Genomic DNA, 19,173 nt, shown 5'->3' on the forward strand with positions numbered 1-19,173 from the left:
GCCGTGGAAGTAGCCAGGTTCTTCTTTGAGTCTATCGTCCTCCAACACGGGGCTCCCCAAATCCAGATTAAGGACCGAGGTTCCTCGTTCATGGCGCACCTGACACAAAAGATACTCCGCTTGAGCCAGACCGACCACCACCGGACCACGGCATATCACCCGCAGACCAACGGGCTGACGGAGCAACTAAACAGGACCATCGCCGACATGATTTCGATGTACGTGGACGTGGAACACAAAACGTGGGATGAAGTGTTGCCCAACGTCACGTTTGCGTACAACACGGCGATTCAAGAAACTATTGGCATTACACATTTTCAGCTGCTGCGCGGCAGAAAGGTGACGACGATGCTCGACTCCATGCTGCCCCATGACCTGACGGACGACGGCACTAACGACGCCCAGCTGGTCACCCAACGGGCAGAAGAGGTACGCCAGCTAGCCCGCCTTCGCATAAAGGACCAGTAACGTGTCGACGCTGGCCGGCACAACCTCCGTCGCCGCGACGCGAAGTTCCAGCCCGGAGACAGGGTGCGGGTGTGGACGCCCATTCGCTGCCGCGGCTATTTCGGACCCTACAAGGTCATTCGCCGCCTTGGGAACTTGAACTACGAGGTGCTCCCCGACGGAACCCGACCATCAGGACGTCGCCATCCACGACCCGAAGTCGTCCACGTAGTTCGCCTCAAACCGTTCTGCGCGCGTTAGAATTGACCTTTTTCAGAGTTTGGCCACGATCGTGGCACGCCCTCGCGGAAATCGCTCGAAACACTTTTGGTGGCTCCGGGAACGTTTCTCCGTCGTCCGCGCCAGGCCTGGCTTGTCTCCCGGTCCATGTGTTTGCGTGTGTTCTCTGGTGGTGTTGTTCCGTCCTTCACCAATCTGAACGTGTCTTTTTGTCGTCGCTTCGCGTGCATATGTTCTTCGAAATGGCTGAGAACGACCTGGAGGATTAACAAAAGTCAGTGTCTAGGATACAGAGGACCTCGTTCGTTCTTATGCCTTCAGGGATGGATAAACCGCCGACGCCGCATCGGTTCTTACCATCGACTCGGAGTCACTTCATCGTCACTTCGGTGCCGCGTCTTGCAAGCAACTAAAAAAGGGGTCTGCTTTCAAAGCAGAGTCGCAGAGTGTTATGTAAGGAACGTAATGGTGACCAGCTTGGATACCGACCCAACCATCCACCTTGTGCGGAGCTTGTGAGCTCCGTTTACGAGGCTCGGCCACAACAAACCGCTTATTTTACTCTCCTTGATCGCTTAAGTTATTCATGCTTATCGCGTCCGTCACTTCGCCGTCCTATGTACCGCACGAGGGCACGGGACATTGCCTTATTCGGGAATGTGTAAACAAACTCGGACGGTGCGAAATCCGGGCCGTTTTGATATCGCGAAGGATTGCCTGCACCGTCAAAAAGTAAGGAACGGTATGTTAGAAACAATCCATCTTTGAATTTGGCACGTTTACGAACCTTCGACAAAGAGGGCCCAGCAAACAGTGGGTTCACGGTTGGTTGCCAAGAAATTTCATCAAGAGTTTGTCTCCGTAAGGCTTAAATTCGTTTCGCTCGCTTGAAATGTTTTGCCACTTTTTTAACGTGGGAAGACGCGAGTGTGTATAGCGCACGCCTGAGGAACGGAAAGCGTTATGCTGTTATTTATAATTGAGTACCGGGTACGGCATGATTACGTCACACAACCTCGTTTGCACGTTTACTATTAACAAAAAATGGTCTGAGTGCAGGCGAGCTGGTGTAGTTTTAGCATGACGGAAAACTTGATATATGAATACATGAAAGCTTGATAGAACATCGAGGGCAGGGACGGAAAGAGTACTTCTTTCAAAAAGTCCTGTATCCGTCCCCGTCCTTCATGTTATATCATTTCATATATTCGTATCTATTCACCAACACGCTCATTTTCAATTATTAAATCTGAGACTGAGGTAGGAAAAGGAAAACGCAAAGGCAAAACGGGAAACGTGTCAAGAGACGTTGCCTGTTCTTTTTCTGTCCTTTTGCGTTTTCCTTTTCCTACCCAAATTCAGCTATATCATCATGTTCACATTTACTGTATCTTAGTTAAAAGCAGAATGTCCAGCCGTCACATTGATGATCCAGCCACCTGACACGGGGGGCTCTCGTCTTAGGCTTTGGAAAGCAGGGCAAAAAGTGCGGGGTGTTTGACATCGGGTGCTTTCGTGCACCACCCGCCAAAGGCTACAACAGCTTTATAGAATTTGGCATTTTAACAATGTTTCCTTCTATTCGTGCAACCTTCTGCTGCGCGGTCGTGAGGCATGACGACTATGAAGCAAAGCCGCGAGAATACCGGAGGAGTCAAGCATAACCAGCACTGTCTGAGCGACCGAGCGGGCGAGACAGCCACCAAATATGGCGCCCTTTCCCTTTCCTCTCCTCTCTCAGAGTCGGCGCATGCGCCCAGCGATCTCTGAAAAAGGTCAATTGTGACACCACACGTTTATTTCGTTTCACCGTGCATTTTTTTTAGCCATTTCTACCTTCCTTTTGCGTTGCATCGGGACGATGCACTTTTAAAAGGGGGGATAATGCCGCCCGCAGGGTCGATAAAGAAATGCTCGGTCACGGACTCCTAGTGGATTCGCGTTCATTCTCGCACCAGACGTAACTCTCCTCCTGCTTTCTTGTTCTTGAAAGTGCTAGCTCATCCTCGCCCCGAGCGCGCGACGCTCGAACTTCCTTTGCCGAACTTTCAAGATAGTGACGCACGGTAGATAAGCAGCTGCCCGCGACCTTGTCCAGTCAGTCTCGCTCGCGCTCTCTGTTTCGCCGCCGAGTCGCCGCCTTCTTTTCTGCTGCCTCGACGCTCTTTCGTTACTTATTTTTGGTTGGCACAAGTTCGCGCATTAAACCTTTATTTTGAGTTCACTGTTCGCCTTCTCGTTGCCTTAATTCGTAACAATGTAAAGGCCAATCCACTGCACTCTGAATGTCTTCCCTGGTTTTGAACCGACTGTACATCCTGTAAATAAACAGTGTACTTTTCGAGAGAGATCGCCGCTCATTGTCGTTCCCGCTAACCTATAGCCCGGTGCCTGGCTCGAGCCCCTCCACCACCACGGACACCGCTCAGTCTCAACAGCACTCTCGGAAGAGGGAGGACCCAAATACTTCTTTTGAATTAGACAGCGCGTCTCCAGCACGAAGTGACGCTGTTACGTTTTTGCGCCTTGCCGCGTGAGAGGGCTGCCGCCGACGCGCCGAAATACCGGATCCCTCAAGACATCAGAGACGGCTGCCTACGCAGTCGGAACAAGTTTACAGGACAATAGATGGCGGCAGCCTCTCATCCCAATCAAAGGAGAAAACCTCGAGGCTTTGTGGGTCCAGCCGTTCCAACTTTGCAATGCCTATCGGGGCCTAGGCCAATGAATTTTCTTGGAGTAATTTGTATTCCCCAGTAAAGTATTTGCTGAATCCATGGAAACTTCCATTTAAAGCACATTCCTGACACACCTCACTTTGAAGTAAACTTAACGGTGTCTCGATCAATCAGGTAATCCGGTGAGCTTATGCGTTTCCTCTGAGCACATGAAAGGCATTCAAAACTACCTTAAGCTCTCCGTAAATGCCGCGTCTCATTAGAGCGACAAACAATAACAGCGGACAACGACAAGCGTGAACAAGCGACAAGCGACACCGACAGACAACCTGCTTGTCGTGATTTGTCAGAGTCCGCCGTCCCTCCTGGCGGACCTCATACGAAAGAGCGAGGAACGAAACTGTCTCCGCAGTGGGACAGATATCGGCAACAATACACGGCGAAATATACAGACAAAAAATGTTTTTTTTTTAGTAGAAAGGTTTTTAATAAACACTTCCTGTCAATATTTATAGTTGTCGCTTACTTCCGTCATGACCGCCACCAAACTTTTTCCGAAACCCGAATTCCCGAATGGTTCCTTGTTTGAACCGTTTGATGCGATAGAGGTCCTGTGATGAGCGTCTCGGAGTTTCACTCCGATTTCGAGAATCGAGGGTAGGTGTTTTTGTTGGATATACGTCATCCAGACGATCACGGAGCCAGATGACAAGTCTCTTGCCTGCAGGAATAGCGGTATAGCTTGCCGGAACATCGTGTCCTATCATCGTGGTGAGCCGTCTTACTTTGTTCATTCCTCAAACGTCGGCGTATCTTTTTGGATGCTGGGACGTGGGCCTCGGCGCTTTTAAGTTTGAAGCGCTACCTTGCATACCAGGTTTTTACGAGCAGAACCAGTCAAAGCAAGTTCTCTTTCACGAAATGACTACCAGCGTGCGAGCCTCGAACACTGTCATCGAGGAACGGGAACTGCGGGAGCAATCAGTGACGGCCAAAGCCTTCTGTGAAAGCCGAGTGGTCCAGCGACACATGAGAAGAGTGGAAGGAAGGGTAGAAGGGGGTGTGATGAAAGACAAAAGAATGTATCATGGTGTAATACGCCAAAACAACAGGGACAAAAAACGAAGGGAGAACTAGACAGGACGCGGCGTAACTTTCAACTGAATTGTTTATTTGGATGACAGAATTAAAAAAAAATAAAATATAAAAGCAGGCCTGTTGTCTTGCCTTACATTCACAGGATGTCCCACAATCTGAAGAAGGTGGCCCATCGCTTTGACATACCAGTCGTTTTTTCAGCACCGAATAAATTATCTTCACTGTGCAAAAGGATAAGGAGATTAGGAGAGGAATCGGATGTGAAACAAGAGTCGTGCAAAAAACGACATGTCACTAAGTTCCGCGAGTGCGCCACTAGTGTCACGTACAAAATCCCCCTGTAAGGTGTACGTTGGCCAGACGGGGAGGTGCATTAATGATAGGGTCAGAGAGCATGCATTGGCGATCAGGCAGTTCCACGGTGACCGTTGCGATTGCGGGCCCAACTCTGAAAAGTGCAGCCCCATCTTTGGTGACACCTGTGTCACGGGCCGTTACAAAACAAAAATGGCAAGAGAAATTCAGGAAGCCTTCCTGATTAGGTCCCACCACGACAATACTTGTTGTTGACTGATAAAGAATTCTACTATTTGAAGAACCAATGACGCTGGCATTTGAGGGGGGGGGGGGGGGTGTTTTTAGACCATATCGTTGGTGTTCTGCCAAGTGTGCCTGCTTTTATATTTTATTTTTTTTTTTTAAATTCTGTCATCCAAATAAACATTTCAGTTGAAAGTTACGGCGCGTCCCGTCTAGTTCTCCCTTCGTTTTTTGTCCCTGTTGTTTTGGCGTATTACACCATGATGCAAAACCAACTAGCCCAACTAGCCATCCTTATCCAAAAGACTGTACTAGCGGGCGAGAGGATAAGTTCGTCTCTGAGAGATGTTTCTCGGTGGGACTGCTCGCGGCGCTTCAAGTCGAACGACAACAAAAACTTATCCTTCGTCGATCGTTTGTCGGCGCTTGCGGGCGTTTGTCGGGGATCTTTGTCGTTACAGTAAGGCAGCATTAGTACACGAAACTTGGTGGTGTCACCGGACGAAAATCGGTGTTTTTCACTGTAGTGGGACAATGCTTACCCTATTGAAAAAGTCATTTATATGATAAATGTTTGGTGTCCTATAAAGACATATAGATCATACAAAATATATAATAATATATAAGAACCGTGTAAGAACTACATGATAACTATATAAGATATATAGGAACATATATGAACCCTATAAGAATCTTATAAGAGGCTTCTCACAAGTTTCTGATATGGTCCTTATACGTCGTTATTAATTTGACGTAGTTCTTATATGGTTCTCATATGTTCCTATATATCTCTAATGATTCAAAAGTTTATCATACAAACGAGGTTTTTTAGTAGGGTAACCAACCATAATTAACTATATTGCAGATATATGGCAGACACGGCACCCTCTGTACTTACCGGGTTTAGGAGAATGATGACATCGCGAAGAGCATTTGCCTCTTCGTGACGTCAGGAGTTGTTATTTATGGTTACCTATAATCAGTCGCAAAAAAACAAGTTCCATGATATGTTCAAAAAGGGGGGTAAAATCTTGGAGACATCCAATTTTGAAAACTAATCCCTGAAACTTGACAGCCTGACATTAAGCTTGTTTTCCTCAACAAAAGCCGACCATAATCAAACTAAAGACTTCATAGTGAGTGTTTACCAAAGCGTGGACGGCCGATCACTTCGACGCTTTGGTCGAGCACGCCGCCAGTACGGGCGTAAAAAGAGCGTATCTTAATTCCCCCTACCAATGCATGACAGCTGTTCCCAAATTGCTTTAGTTTGAAAGAATAAAAACACGAAGGAAAAGGACAAAGGACCACTCCCTTCCTGCTTTTCAGAGCGACACCGTGTTCAGCGCGCGACTGCACAGCCTGCTCCTGAGCCACGTCGGTGGCGCCCTCTGTGGCGCTGCCATGGGCATGGCGGCCATACGGTCCCTCCGGCTGGCGCCACAGAGCCAGAGCAGCAACACCGTCCTCCTCATCCTCCTCACCTATCTCACCTTTTGCCTACTCGAGGTTGCGGGCGCTTCAGGCGTCGATGGCGTGGTGGTCTTCACGCTCGTCACCAACGCGCATCGCCGGGTGGCCTGTACCGAGCTCGAGGGCCTGCTGCACAAGTACTGGTCCGCCATCTACAACCTGGTGGGCCTCGTGTCTCTCTTCATGTCCTCGCTGTGCTTGGGCGAGCTCCTGCTCATCTTTTTCGAGATGGAGCAACTGCAGAGCGCGCTCCTGTCGTACTGCGTGCGGACGGGGGCGCGCATCTTCTCCCTGGTCGCACTTTTTCCCATCATCGAGCAGATCGGGTATCCGGTGTCCTGGCGCCAGGCCGTTATCACTGTCTGGATGGGTCTCAAGGGTCCGCTCAACATCACCGTAGCGTCCTACTACTACCACGCCGAGGCAAGCAGGAACGTCGACTTTGTCTCTAAGGTGCGTTTTACTTGGCGATTTTGTCCAAGGAATGACAGTGGAGGGGCAGTGGAGTAACCATTTGTTTGTATATTTCGTGTTTTGCTTTCAGTCACACAACTACAAAGTTTGTTCTTATCTGTTTTCTTTATTTATGATGCGCCCCACAAGCAGCTGAACGCTTTTTTTAGGTATATAATTTATTCGGACCGCTAGTCAGTGATTGTCAAATTATTCTTAGCTGGTTCATCTCTACTGCCTCGCTTCTTCCTCCCGCTAAGTAGAGCAAAAGCAAAAAAGCAACTAATCATATTAAAGCCATGCAGTTTATCGTGCTCTCATCGTCCACAACACTTATTTTTAACATCTCTCAAGAAATGCCTGTCTTTTTGTGCGTTAGGAGGGGTTCCACCTGTTTTGGAGGACTCCCCTAGCTCGCTTGTGCCAAGCATGCCGCACTATGCTATATATAAAAAAGAAATGATGTCCTCGTTCATGCACAAATTATATATACCTGTGAACTTTTAACTGCTTTGAAAGTTCTATACTGACAAAACAAAAACCCGTCAGTCAATTGGTTTCTAGAACACCAGAATAATTATAAAATATAATCTCGGCAAATATATTTTGCAGAGAAGTCACGGGCATATTTTGGGGGCGCTTTTATGCGTTTTATTTTTCAATATATATCCTCATGCTTAAAAAAAAAAAAAAAGAATCCAGGAGCTAGATTTTGGGAGACTATGATAATGCAATTAATGCAAAGGTGCAAGCGAGCTGAACAAAATATCTATCATAATCCCTGGGAGACAGAGGACAAACACAAATCTCCAAACATAGCTAGGTGACTGGTACGCGACTGAAAAAAATTTGCCAGGTCCTGGTATCGAACCAGGGACCTCTCCATTTCCAGTGGAGAATTATATAACTATGGTTTTTCAAGAATTCAAGGGAATGTCTTGTGAGTGCTTTTATACGTCTTATTTTTCATTATAATCTTAAGATGCATTATCATCATAACCTTAAAATGCAGGCCGATCACCCGTGTTGGTTTTAGACTGGTGACAGCTTATAAAACCTATTTTCTCTACTGACGTCTAACTCCCGGTTAGCTCAATTGGTAGAGCTCTCCACTGGAAATGGAGAGGTCCATGTGTAAATAATAGGACCGGGCGGATTTGTTCAGTCACGCACCAGTAACCTAACTTTGTTTTGGGATTTTTGTTTTTCCTTTGTACCCCTTGTTCCCCTTCTCGAAAGATTATTAGCGTAGATCTTAGAGGAGTTTTTACTGCATTGCTAGAAACAAGACCCTGAGGACAAAAGGGAACAGACAACTCTAATCTCATCTGAGTGTGTATCCACACTTCAAGGGACAATCGCAGCGATACGTTCCAATGATCCAACAAGTCGCCTCGCTTTTGGTCTGGAATTGCCCTGTGGCATTGGGGCCTTTTCTTACTATAGAAGGACAAATAATCGGTGTCCATTGATATAACAAAGGCTGTTTATTGGCAGCCCGAGTAATATTCATCAGTATAACTTGTTCACTAACATGCACTTTCGTGATAACTTCTTGGCGAGGAGTACCGGTCAAGTCTTGACTTTATGAAACTAGTGTATTTTTTGCCTCTTCAACGCTTGAACACGAGAACGGCGGTACTGTGTAGTGCCAACAAATATAGCAGCCGCTCTCCGAGCCAGTGCGATGCGCGGTAAAGGGCAGAGAGTGCTGTTCTAGATTTATACAGCACCTTTGCGCCGCGCGGTGCTTACGGGAACCTGCCTTCTGGCGTTGGCATTGCGTCGCTGTCGGAGCTATGAGATTTACTATCCAAATCTGGCAGCTTATTTCACTCAGACAGAATCTGTTTTGAATATGAAAGATCTCCGGCTTATCTGATTTCTTTTTCAGACACTCCTGCACGTCGCCTGCGACATTCTCCTTTCCCAGCTGATAAATCTCACGCTTCTCGAGTTTGTGTTCAGGTTATTTGGTAAGGCTCCCGGCTTTACTCCCGGGACGATCGATTAAAACTTCATTGTTTCGGTTCGGATAGTTATCGTATCGGTGTATGGTAATCATACACACATAACGATTTTTTTTTATTTCCCTATGTGAGTAATGCATTTCTATTTGAAACTGACCAATTAAAATGCTTCAATGCGGATTAGTGGTACAGATCGATAAATAATTAAACGAACACGCAAACAAATGAGTAATTATATATTAAACTAATATATAAACAAATAACAAAAATGAACAGATAAATATAATAATTGAATGAATGAATGGATAAATAAATAAATAACTAGACGTATCATAAATAAATAAAAAGGATTAAATAAATAAATAAATTTATAATAATTAAATAAAGTCTCCAATCAGTTAAGACGTGAGCGCAATTGCTTAAGAAAACTGGTCGATGTACGACAAGCGTCTCGACAACTCTGGTAATTGCGTGTTTTATTAGTAGTGGGGTGATTTCAGATAAGATCGAACAGGGGGTGGCTGGTCGACCTTTTTAATTTCCTTCATAATTTTATATGATATTTCCCGATGTCCAAAATGAACAAAATCAGAATTATTTTCACCTAGAGAAGAAATTGTCGGACGCAAAAAATCGTACATCACGTAGAAGTGGAATGTCGCATTTGCTTGCATAGCCGGAGGGTGCAACTTTGGTGATTGATAACTGAAGTTATACTTCTTAGGTGAGTTTCATAATGTCTTAGCACAATATATATGTACTTAGCAATACAAGAACCAATATCGTTAGTGTTTAGTATGTTTTAAAAAATAAATAAAAAAACATCAATTTCGGCTTCTTGACCGTTTTTCCTCCAACTTTGCAGGCCTGTATCTTAGGTAATAATTTAGTCAGAAACGTCATATTTTAAGTAAATACACTACTTATAAATGGAAGTACATTCACTGAAATTCCAATTTATTTAAGCGCGGGTTGAAGATATTTTGGCAAGCAAACACGAGACTTGCACCAAAATAAAAATATTTTAAGGGCGATTAAAAAAAAAATCTCGTTCTCGATTTTTTTAAAACTCTGATCAGTCATTTTACTCTATTTGGGGGTAAATATCGATTAAAAACATGTTGCATTATATTGGTCGTGTAATAAATACAGCACCTTTACCGAGCCCCTTCCGCGAAGCTCGGCACGGTGTATCCCTCTGGTGCGACGCAGTTATTGCGACTTCGGCCTTTGCTCCCCCCCGCTCCACACACAAAAAAAAGAAAAGAGGATGGATTAAAACACTTTGTAGAACGCTGAGTTGCGCTGCGTCCGATTATGGGAAAATAAACCGTGGGAGAGGGGGAAACGAGTTCGCGGTCTCGCAAGCACGCCGAGCTCTAACTGGAATAATTAAGAAGTAGAAGCACAGCTGCACTCTGTCTCATTTTAAGCGCAAGCGAGGCCGAAGCTACAAGCGTGAGCATGTGGCCCTGAACAGTGCTTACACTGTATGAGCGCGCGTGTTTGGCCGGAACGTTGAAAGCCCGGACCTCGCTCTTGTATACTTCGTCTCACCTTAGCATGGACTATTGTTTGCCGCGCATGCTAAAAGCGCAAGCTAGTTGCTTTGGATGAAACCGTGGCGGGTGCACGAGCGCTCGTGCAGCGAGTGCTCCAGTCAAGGCAGTCAAGGCTAGCCGCTCGCGCTTGCACGGCTTTCGCAGTTAGTCCACGCAAAGGTGAGACAAAGTATAGTTGCTGCCACGCTCTCACTTAATAAAGTGAAACGTGATATTAGCGGCAAGATGTTTCGGTGGCGCCCTCGTTTGGTTACCTTTCTTGACGTCATTACCTGGTGAACAACAAGTTCGATGGTGTTTGTAATGGGCATGGTGGAATCCTGAAATCATAGCGCTCTCAAAGCAATACTACACTCTAAAACCGGTCCCTCATAAAAAACGCTGTCCCTCTGATTTTAGAGGGGACAACAATGCTTTCAGGGGGACAGCCCTTTTTAAGAGGGAAATTGAAAAATAAAATAGCAACATCTAGAGGGACACCAACATATTAAGAGAGACCAAGGAAACCGTTTCGTTAGTCCCTCTGAACAGGAAAGACAGACAAAAAGATTCACGCGTGTCCCTTCATATTAAGAGGGGACCGGTCCCTCTTAACTGGACCAATGTAGTTCGGTCAGGAGGAGGGGGGCAGGCGCACGAATCCACGGCAATGAGTTCAGACGGTGCTAAGGCTTCGCGCCAATTCACGGAGAGCTGGAAACGGTCGTTGCCGGAGAGTCGCAAGCGTCATGCTGCTCGTTTGACTTCCTTCGGGTGAGTAATCCTGTCATAATGGCGCTTTTGTTTTGGGTGCATTGCGGGTGGGAATAACGAGCCATCAATATTTTCACGCTGGCTGTGAGATGCACGAGCTTTGCATGTAGAGTGAGAGTGTTCAGCTGTAGTCCGCGGGCGCGGTCGCTTCCTGGATCTGCTCGTTCAGCTAGGACAAAGCGTCGCTAATCGTTTGCCCTGCCGTGAGCCGCAGGGCTCTCTTTCGCACAAAACACTTTTAGCGGGTTAGGGTGTCCCAATGTGTACGCGTCTGTCTTAAGTTGGTGATATCAGACCATTTTCTGTCCGACGCTTTTGTCCTAGCTGAACGCGCGATCGTTCTTCTCCCAGCTCGAGCTGCTAACTTTGGCAGTGCTACGCCGGCATTTTATTACCGGCAATTTCCTGGTATTTTATCCGTGAGCGTACACTGTCGGCATCGAGTACTACAAAGGATGGCATCACCCTCCCTAAGGCAAAGCCAACATAAAGGCACCCTAGCTGGGGCAGTCAGTGTTTGTAAGCTTGGCTCGCCGATTTCTTTCTCGGTGTGCACTCTAAATGCTTGAGGTTGACCGCCCGAGAGCGTTGATTGACAGAAAGAATGTTGGCGATTTTGCGTTTGTTTGCCTTCACAATTCATTACAGCAATTTACACTGCAACGTTATGTTGTAGACATCGTTAGCGTTTCAGTGATTATGAACATTTTTTTCTCAAGTGGGCGGCGAGTAAAAACCCATAATGTGTGTGTATGTTTGTGAAAAGGGCAGGGGGATTGGACGAGCAGAAAACAAAAAGAAGAAATAAAGGTTTTTTTTTCTTAGCGTGTTCGCGTTGCGTCGGCGTCGCGGCGTCTGGGGGAAGGGTGTAGCGGCGGCCAGGGAGTACATTTTTTTTTTTTTTGTATTCCTTTGGCGTACTGTTTTGTTCGTTATATTTTGACGGTCGTGCCGACACAGCTACCGGCTTTTTTTTTTTTTTTTTTTTGCGCCGACCATGTTTTTGTTTTTGGAGATTTTATTTATGATGTTTATTATGCTCTTTGTTTTCTGTAGCTGGCTGAATATTTTTTTTTCTGTGTCGTGCATCCGCGAAAAATATATAAACAGAAGTTTGCTTTTTTTTTTCTTTTCTTTCTTATGCGCTTTAGGGCTGGTGCGCTGACTGTGGGCGTTAAATGACTGACCGTTATTAACAATCTTGTTTTCAGAGTGAGGCAATGGCAACGAACGTTGACATGAAGGGAATCAGGCGGGGGTTCCGCTCGGATTGCTCGTCTAAAGAGCTCTACCGGGACCCTCTGCACGGTGGAACGCACCACCCTGAGTGGTGAGCCTACTGCGGCCACCCGCACACGGTTCACAACGAACTCGGTAATTATTAACTTTTTGTATTCCGGTATGTAGGTAGGCTCTATTTACGTTCTGTTGGCATATGCACTGCTTCTGAAAAAAAAAAAAAAAAAAAAAAATGAATGGCTTGCGGCGAAATATTTACAGAAATGTAATTTTTTATTTGATTATGTTGCTTTCTAAAACATGCGCTAGATCACTTCTGCAGCTTCGAGCCGCAAATGCAATCCATGCTTTCCAAAGCACATGGGGCTTCTAAAGTTCATCTACTACTAAATGCGTTTTCGTTTTGTCTTGGTAATACAGAAACAATTGATTCTCGTAAATTAATTAAAACTGCAGTCTATTCTCGTACCAAAAATTAATAGTAGCAGAAGTTGCGTCATAAGCTAATGTCACTCGCTATTTCATCGCATACAGATTGGGTTCCGAATCTTTGAACTGTTTGCACTTTATTTTCGCATTTGTTTCCTATCGCCTGCTTGATAACAGGTGAAAGCGCTTCATTACCTTTATTCTAATTCCCACCCTCTGTATCTAAAGGAAAACAATATGGTCTTTCATTCAGCTAAAGGTGGATGCACAACTTCGGTTCCATAACACGATCGTCACCATGCTGGGAAACCTGGAGGAGGTAAAAGGGGCCTTCTGCGGAGACAACCCAACAACATTCTTGAACATTAAGACCATCCTCCGGTCTCGATTGGCCAGAAGTTCTTTCATCACCTATGGTATGTGAAAAAGCGAATGCAAAAATAGAAATCTAAGTTTAACGCTGACGCAATTTTTTTTTTTTTTTTTTTAAGAATTGTTGCTTGCAGGACGATTTTACCCCTGACGAAAAAGTTCCAAGACCCAAGACTTTCTTCGGTTCGGAGAAAGGGATCGTTTCTGGGAACTGGTCAGTGAAACTCACCGCTAGCACGACTATGGAGGGGGCACTAGTCATGTGCTTATCGGTGTATTACATAACGGGACTTTCCTACCCCGTGGCATGTGGACAAACCCTTGGACTCCTCTAGGGTCTGCTCGTTGAAAATAAAGTGTTTCGATTCAGTTTGTGTCGGAGAAGCTCATAAAATCGCTTATGGCCGTTCAAAAACAACAGATATTCTGAGCTTCTGCTGATGGCAAGAGACGCCGAATAATTAGTTTTTAATGCTATGAAGTGGGTAAGTACGCTCTAAAAGAAAGCACAGGAATCTACTTTCCCGAGCCAGCACTTGGAAAGTCAATCACCGTAACTCACGGAAGCAGCTCAGCGAATCACGATGCCGAAACACAAGATTAGACCAAAAAAGCCAGTCCGAGTTGTGACATTAACCAATGCAAAACATCACGCTTGTTGTGCTTAATGTCGCAACTCATTTTTTTGGCATAATCATATGTTTCGGCATCTACATTCGCTGAGCTGCCTCCGAGAGTTACGGTGATTGTCTTTCCAAGTGTTGTGCGGGAAAGTAGACGCACGGGCTTTTTTTTAGAATGTACTTTTCTTTTTGTGTTATCCGCTAAACAATTTTTTTTTTCAGCACGATTGTATTGTTGTTGTTTATGATAGGCAAAATGAGTCACTCTGCAGCACGAAATTTTTTGTGTGATAGCTTCCAAGAAACGCCGATTTCTGGCGTCGTTCTAAGTCTTTTTTTATTCGTAAAAGCTACCAGAACATCGTTATAGAATTATTATTTTGATGAAGACATATCAAAATATTTTCTTGTGTCATGGCAAATAAAACAGTGTTTACTCTTAAAGATTGTTACTGTTTTCTTTAACACATTGATTCCGTTTATCAACAAGATATACAGATCAAATTTCAATTCTGCTACGCAGCACAGAATAACTTTGGTTAAACCATATCAGCAAAAGTGCGAGAAGTGCAGTGCAGCATGTCACCTGACACTCAAAACACGAAGGAGCAGAAATTGTACGATACAATAACAGAGGTAACTTAAAGCCGGGGTCACGCTGCTTATACATCATACAAAATACATTCTGCAGACATGTTTCAATGCGAGTCACCGCGACATCCGTGCTTTGTATGCCACGTGACAAAGTAACCTCTTGATTGGTTACCTCGTGGCGTACGAAGCGCGGATGTCGAGGCGACTCGTTTCGGAACATGTCTGCAGAATATATTTTGTATGAAGTATAAGCAGCGTGACCCCGACTTAAGGGGGACTATGCCCCTGCATTTTAAGCGGGCCACCGTCCCTCCGAATTTAAGGAAGAAAATATCTAAAAACTGGTCCTCTTAATTAAGGGACTCTGACCTCAAATTTAAGGGAGACGCCGCCTCGCTTACTTTAAGAGGGGTGGTGTCTCACTTAATTAAGAGGGAGCATCTCCATGTAATATTAAGAGGTCTGTCGCCCCCCTTAAAGTTAAGTGGGAAAAAATCGAAGAAATGTCCCTCTTACTAAGTGGGACCGGGCTTAGAGTGTACCAACACCATCAAAATTGAAGTTCTTACATTCCTCTTACATCCGTCGATGAGACATCCTTTTCTGACGTCATAGACCGCATTCGGTCAATTGCTGTGGGCAGACCCCAGCGACGCTTTCGATCGGTCACGTCGCCAATAAGGGGTATACACTGGGCGCCATATTTGAGGGCGATGTTTAGAGCGCATGCTCAGAACGAGGTCCCATTAATAGCCTGCTAAGACCGGCAGTCTTGATGGTGCGCAATGCACGTTGCGAAAGAACTGCGGAAGCTCGCCGTGAGCACGCACTCAGCACTCAGCAGCCAAGCACAGAGATATGGCCGCCAGTGAATACTCCCTATAGCTACGCTTGTCTAAACTGCACTCGTCAAACGCGCTAGGACGCGGAACGCCGGCATCTGGTGTTCGCGTTCGGACACGCTCTGCGAGCGCAGTGGAGACAAAGCAGCTAGCGTTTTCTGTCTGTGCCCACCAATTATCCCATTAAAAGCTCGGCATTCTGGCGTCCCTCCTCGCTCTCGTTTCCTCCTCTCCCTTCGTTTTTTTCCGCATAAGCACGGAAAACCCGTTTTCTTTTGAATATTTTCCAGGCCGTGAGCTTTTTCTCTGAAAAACTGTTTGTGTAATAAAGTTAATTCTTGATTACCCGATTACCCATTTCAGATGAGCAATCTGATTTTAGGTTTAAACCGGAAGGAACGACGGATTCTTGAGTTGGTGTTGCGTGTTCTCCAAACTCAAGAAATTTCTAGCGAACTGTGAGGCGAGCGTGTTTTGTGCATTTCGCCTGCACTATCTGCGCGGTGTGACGCAAGAAGAGTGCGACATAGACAAACAGTACGCGAGTCTTGTCATCTTTAATTCAGTGATCTTATGGACGCCTCCGTTTCCTCCCAAAATCGTCCATAATGTGAGTTGTTCATACGAACGAGAACAAAATGCATGTATTTTCCCAGTTTGTCCACAAAAATGGTGTCGATATAGCGGGGTATCCATATTAAAAGAGTCCACATTAACGAGACGTGGCTGTATCCTCCTCATAACAATACAAAAAAAAAAACAAAAAAACAACAACATAAATCATACCACGATTTATTTCAAACTTTTTGTCTTGCCCTGTGCGCGCTACCTCCGTTTCCATCCATATTGCACCAAGGATCATTCATGGTTCTAGGGAAAATAGGAGGATACGGTGCCCACTTAATCTTAAGCGCCTTTCAAAGACAATTCAGTTTCTAGCAGATTGAATTATCTCTTGCAAATTAAACAAAACTCAGAAAATAGTTTTCCCACAAAAATACAATGCTGCAATCACTACCCAATGGACAAGGTGCATTGGGCATTAGGCGCCTTTTTAGCTTAGATTCATATTTCAAAGATGGCACCAACAAATGGTTTTCTTCTGTGACTTCATGAAACTGTGAGTTCGAGATAAGACGCCATTTGTTTTTGTTCTCTGTTAGCAGCGCGCTTTCAAAAATGGCGCCTACAAAAAAAAAAAATGCTCTACTTAATGACCAGTGCGCCTCGGCGGACGTTTTCTTTTTTGTTTTCTTTTTTGTGGGGGAGGGGGTGGGGAGTGGACTTTTGCAGCTCTCACGTTGAAACCTTAGGTAATTGCTCTTTCCATGACCGTGCAACACCGAAGACGCAGCGTACTCATGCCCATATAATTGTGACAACAGGCGGGCTCCAGGTGTCCGAGATCGAGCGGCGGACCATGTCCAGTGCGGTGACGTACCTGCGCGACCAGGTGTCCGTGGCCAGCTGGTTTCAGCGGACAGACTCGCAATTCCTCCGCGTCGACTGGAAATGGGTCGCCAGGCACACCCTCATCGAAAACCCATTCGCACGCCCCCGAACTCCCTGGGTACGTCAGCTCTGCACTGAACTGCCGTCTGTTGCAGGTTAAGAAACCGGGGCAGGCTCTTTCTTCGAAACACTTCACTCTTTTCAGTTCAGCAAAGCGAACCCTTGAGTGAAGACGAAGAGCGACTCGGCCCCCTTTTCAGTGATCGCTCTGCTAAAGAGGACTTAGTGAAGGGTTTTTTGAAAGGAAGTTGTCCAGCTTTTTATAACCTGCAACATATATAAAATATGGGTAGTGGCAAACGCAAGGCCGTTTTCATTGAGAGGCGCCGAAGTAAAAAAAAGGGATGGCTGGGCGTTGCGCTCCCGTCGATTCCTGGACCAGAATGGGCCTGCGATAGACCGATCTCAGCAGCCAGTTTGACTACGCCACCGCTGTCGCAATGCATCGAGGGAACTTTAGTCCTTCTGTACGTGCGACAACCACCCTGGGACTCTGCGCGTGTAGATCACGAGACGGCACGAGCCCTTTCGTGCACTGCCGTCTGACTCCTGTGAACTAAAGTTATGGCGTCGTCGAGCATGCTTCGAACGCTTGGTGATATCGGTCTATTGGTGGCTGTTTTTTTCTGCCCACCCCCTGAAAAAGAAACAAAAAGCGAGAGCGTGCGTCGCGCTGATCGCCGAGTGTCCAGGAGTTGTCTATGCCAGCAACGCCTCACCATGGATCCCCTTTTCTAGCCTGAGACATATTACCCCGCATTCTCCTCTACTCTCACTTTTAGAACACTGTAGCCAGCTACAGTCAATGAGCGTTCACTGACCTCATCAGCAGGGCGTTTTGTTAGAGGGACCAGAGTTGTTTCAAAGAGGGAAGTTGCGTCAGGCTTCTTTTAGCACTCGGGCTAAGTTACGGGGAATAGGATCATTTGAAAAAAAGGTGATATTGATTAATTAGTTATTTAATAAATAAAATTTTTCAACCATATTTTAAAAATATTTCGTGGTAAAATGTCGTTAGAGAATGTTTTATTCTCTATTATTTACTCAATGGCAACATGCAGCCGCTGCATTAGGTATTATAAAAATAGGCTAACAAACGAGAAAAGAAAAAACGTTTCCGCATTTTCGGCACAAGGAATCTCACTATACTGCTTGTCATTAGTTCTGTGCAGAACAAGCAAAGTAAACGCGCGGCGAGGGGAGAAAGTAAAACCACTAGAAAGGCTGGAGAGAAGGAACGAAACCCCTTCTCCTCTTTAACGACCCTTGTGCTCCCCCTTTCTTCCCTCGCCTTCCATTGCCCTCCTCCCCGTCCCGCCTTCCTAGTGCATGATCTTTCTGTCTTCGTCTGGCATGGCCTAATTGCTTGCGTTGCGCACAACTATAGTTACACGGAATATAGGCAGAGCACTCCATTCCTTAATAGTTTAATAGTCTAAAAAAAGTCTTACCGAATTTCGTTTTGGTACGAAACTCACTCATTTTGTGAATGTGGTCTTTACGTTGTGAAATATAATTTGGAGGTAAAAGGGATAAACAACTTGATGCCAGTGTTTTTCTGATAGATATCATATAATAACTTGAAACGGGCACTTTTTCGCCCTAATGCCAAGAAATTCCATCCTAGCTCTTTTACCATAGCAGTGACACTTGCATAACGGTCATACCGTCCCAGGACAAAGCGAGCAGCACGGATTTATAATTTGTCTAGATATTAAATGAGGTTTCTTTCGGAAGGGTCCTAGACAGTACAGGTAGGCTCGAACAGTAGGCTCACATAGGCAATACATGCAATCTTTTTTTATAGATTTGCGTAATTTTTTAGTTTCGACGCAGAAATCCAAGTGCTCGATCGTCCGGCCCTCAAAACAACACCGTCGGTATGTAGCGTTCTAGGTGCAATCAGATGAAAACGTGATACCTAGATATTTCAATGTTTGTTATTTTGGTGCAGCTTTATTGTTCAATTGTTATTGAGTTTCAATGTTGTTTAATTTTTTGGAGTAAAACTAACATGAACAAATTTCTTCACGTTGTGATCATCTTCCACTCAGGGCGCCACTGAGTAACTCCATTGAAGTCATCATGCAACTGTGTGGAACTCTCCTCTTTTGTTACATATCTGGAAATGACAAAATCATCGGTAGACAATCGTACCTTTGAGCTCAGTTCGCCGTAAATATCATTGACAGACATTAATCATAACAAAGGCCCCAATACAGAGCCTTGCGAAACACCAGATGTAACGGCAACGAAATTAGATGTTGCACCGTTTAGGACGACAAATCACTGACGAAACTAGAAACTATCATTTTATCTCCTTTAAGGTAGCAGTGTTTATCTTTAAA

At 45.4% G+C, this 19,173-nt stretch overlaps 2 protein-coding genes across 2 annotated transcripts in view; both read left to right on the top strand.

The window, feature by feature from the left end:
- LOC121046496 (sodium/hydrogen exchanger 7-like) overlaps window positions 1–8,943 on the top strand; it is a 29,344-nt gene extending 20,401 nt beyond the window's left edge. The window contains exons 3-4 of the mRNA XM_040500777.1: window positions 6,333–6,929; window positions 8,824–8,943. Of these exons, the coding sequence (XP_040356711.1) occupies window positions 6,333–6,929; window positions 8,824–8,943 (717 nt within the window). The remainder of the gene's footprint in view (window positions 1–6,332; window positions 6,930–8,823) is intronic.
- A 7,790-nt stretch (window positions 8,944–16,733) lies between these two features.
- LOC8042302 overlaps window positions 16,734–19,173 on the top strand; it is a 117,191-nt gene continuing 114,751 nt past the window's right edge. Inside the window, exon 1 of the mRNA XM_042293135.1 lies at window positions 16,734–16,913. Coding sequence (XP_042149069.1) covers window positions 16,734–16,913 — 180 coding nt within the window. The remainder of the gene's footprint in view (window positions 16,914–19,173) is intronic.

The sequence above is a fragment of the Ixodes scapularis genome, unplaced genomic scaffold (genome assembly GCF_016920785.2).
Source record: "Ixodes scapularis isolate PalLabHiFi unplaced genomic scaffold, ASM1692078v2 PGA_scaffold0__279_contigs__length_252992795, whole genome shotgun sequence".
Taxonomy (NCBI): domain Eukaryota; kingdom Metazoa; phylum Arthropoda; class Arachnida; order Ixodida; family Ixodidae; genus Ixodes; species Ixodes scapularis.